At 47.3% G+C, this 1,059-nt stretch overlaps 1 protein-coding gene across 1 annotated transcript in view; it reads left to right on the plus strand.

Moving 5' to 3' along the window:
• Nucleotides 1-659: 659 nt before the first annotated feature.
• The window catches only part of LOC103600977 (zinc finger protein 420-like), a 46,543-nt gene continuing 46,143 nt past the window's right edge, over nucleotides 660-1,059 (plus strand). The window contains 1 exon segment of the mRNA XM_008585343.1: nucleotides 660-713. Coding sequence (XP_008583565.1) covers nucleotides 660-713 — 54 coding nt within the window.

Raw genomic sequence — 1,059 nt, forward strand, 5'->3', positions numbered from 1 at the left:
GAGCGCCGCCACGCTCCCAAGCGGCGCACTCTCCAGTGCGCCACCGGGCCGGCCCTAAAAACAGAAATTTTGAAAAAAAAAAATAAAAGAAACCTCCCCGAGCCAGATGCCAGCTGTGTGTTGTGTTCCTGGAGTGAAGCATGTCTGTAAGAGAGTGTGCAAGACAGACCCACAGACAAGGAGTATTGAGCATCTGCCTCTTGCAATCACTCTGCCCCATAGGAAATCACAAAGTCAGGGGCAGGGGAGATGTACTCAGAGTCTGATTTTAGGTATGACTGGTGATGAGGAGAGCAAGAAGGTGGTGCCATGTGTTGGTGTAGCAGGGGACTAACCAGGTGGAGTGGCTGTCCCTGGGGAGTCCCATTTGAGCTGGGCCTCTTGGGGGTATAAAGTGGGAAGGGAAGACCATTCACACAGAGAGAAGAGTCCCAGGACCTGTAGCCAAGAGAGCATGGGCAAACAAATTTGCTGCCCCTGTTGTAGAAAAGAAAGTCCTGGGCCTGCCCTGGGCAGTTGAAGTTCAGTTCCAGCAGCTGGGACTCTGTGTGTCTCTGCCAGCTACTTCTGCTTCCTCTTGTTGTGGGGGTGGCTGCCAGGATAAGAGGGCCACTCAATGGGCTTATGGACCAACTGAGGCAGCAAGGTCACAAGGAAACATGGAAGATTTACCTGAAAAAGGCCAAATATTTTTGGAAGAACATGAAATTCAGGTAGGACAACCAGACCCCCAAAATCAAAAGTGGATGTCCCGAAACTCATATTCAAGGCCACAGGCAGCTTGCTTAGAAGCCCATGGGTGTTCCCAGAAAGATGAAGATGAAATTTTTGCCTCTGACTAATTAAGTTGTGTTCTTTGGCAGGTCTGCTCTCAGTGAACACAGAAGCTTCCAAGGAGAATTTTTAAAAGATTTTTGGAAAGAGGTTTCAAAACCATATAGTGAAAATTTAAGAAAATGGACCTTTCTTTTCAAAGTTTAGATATGCCTGGTCTTTGTTAAAGAAGAAAAACATCAACCAATACCAACATGTAAAAAATTCCCTTATCCCCGCCAAACT

This window comes from Galeopterus variegatus, unplaced genomic scaffold (genome assembly GCF_000696425.1).
Source record: "Galeopterus variegatus unplaced genomic scaffold, G_variegatus-3.0.2 Scaffold3530, whole genome shotgun sequence".
Classification (NCBI taxonomy): Eukaryota; Metazoa; Chordata; class Mammalia; order Dermoptera; family Cynocephalidae; genus Galeopterus; species Galeopterus variegatus.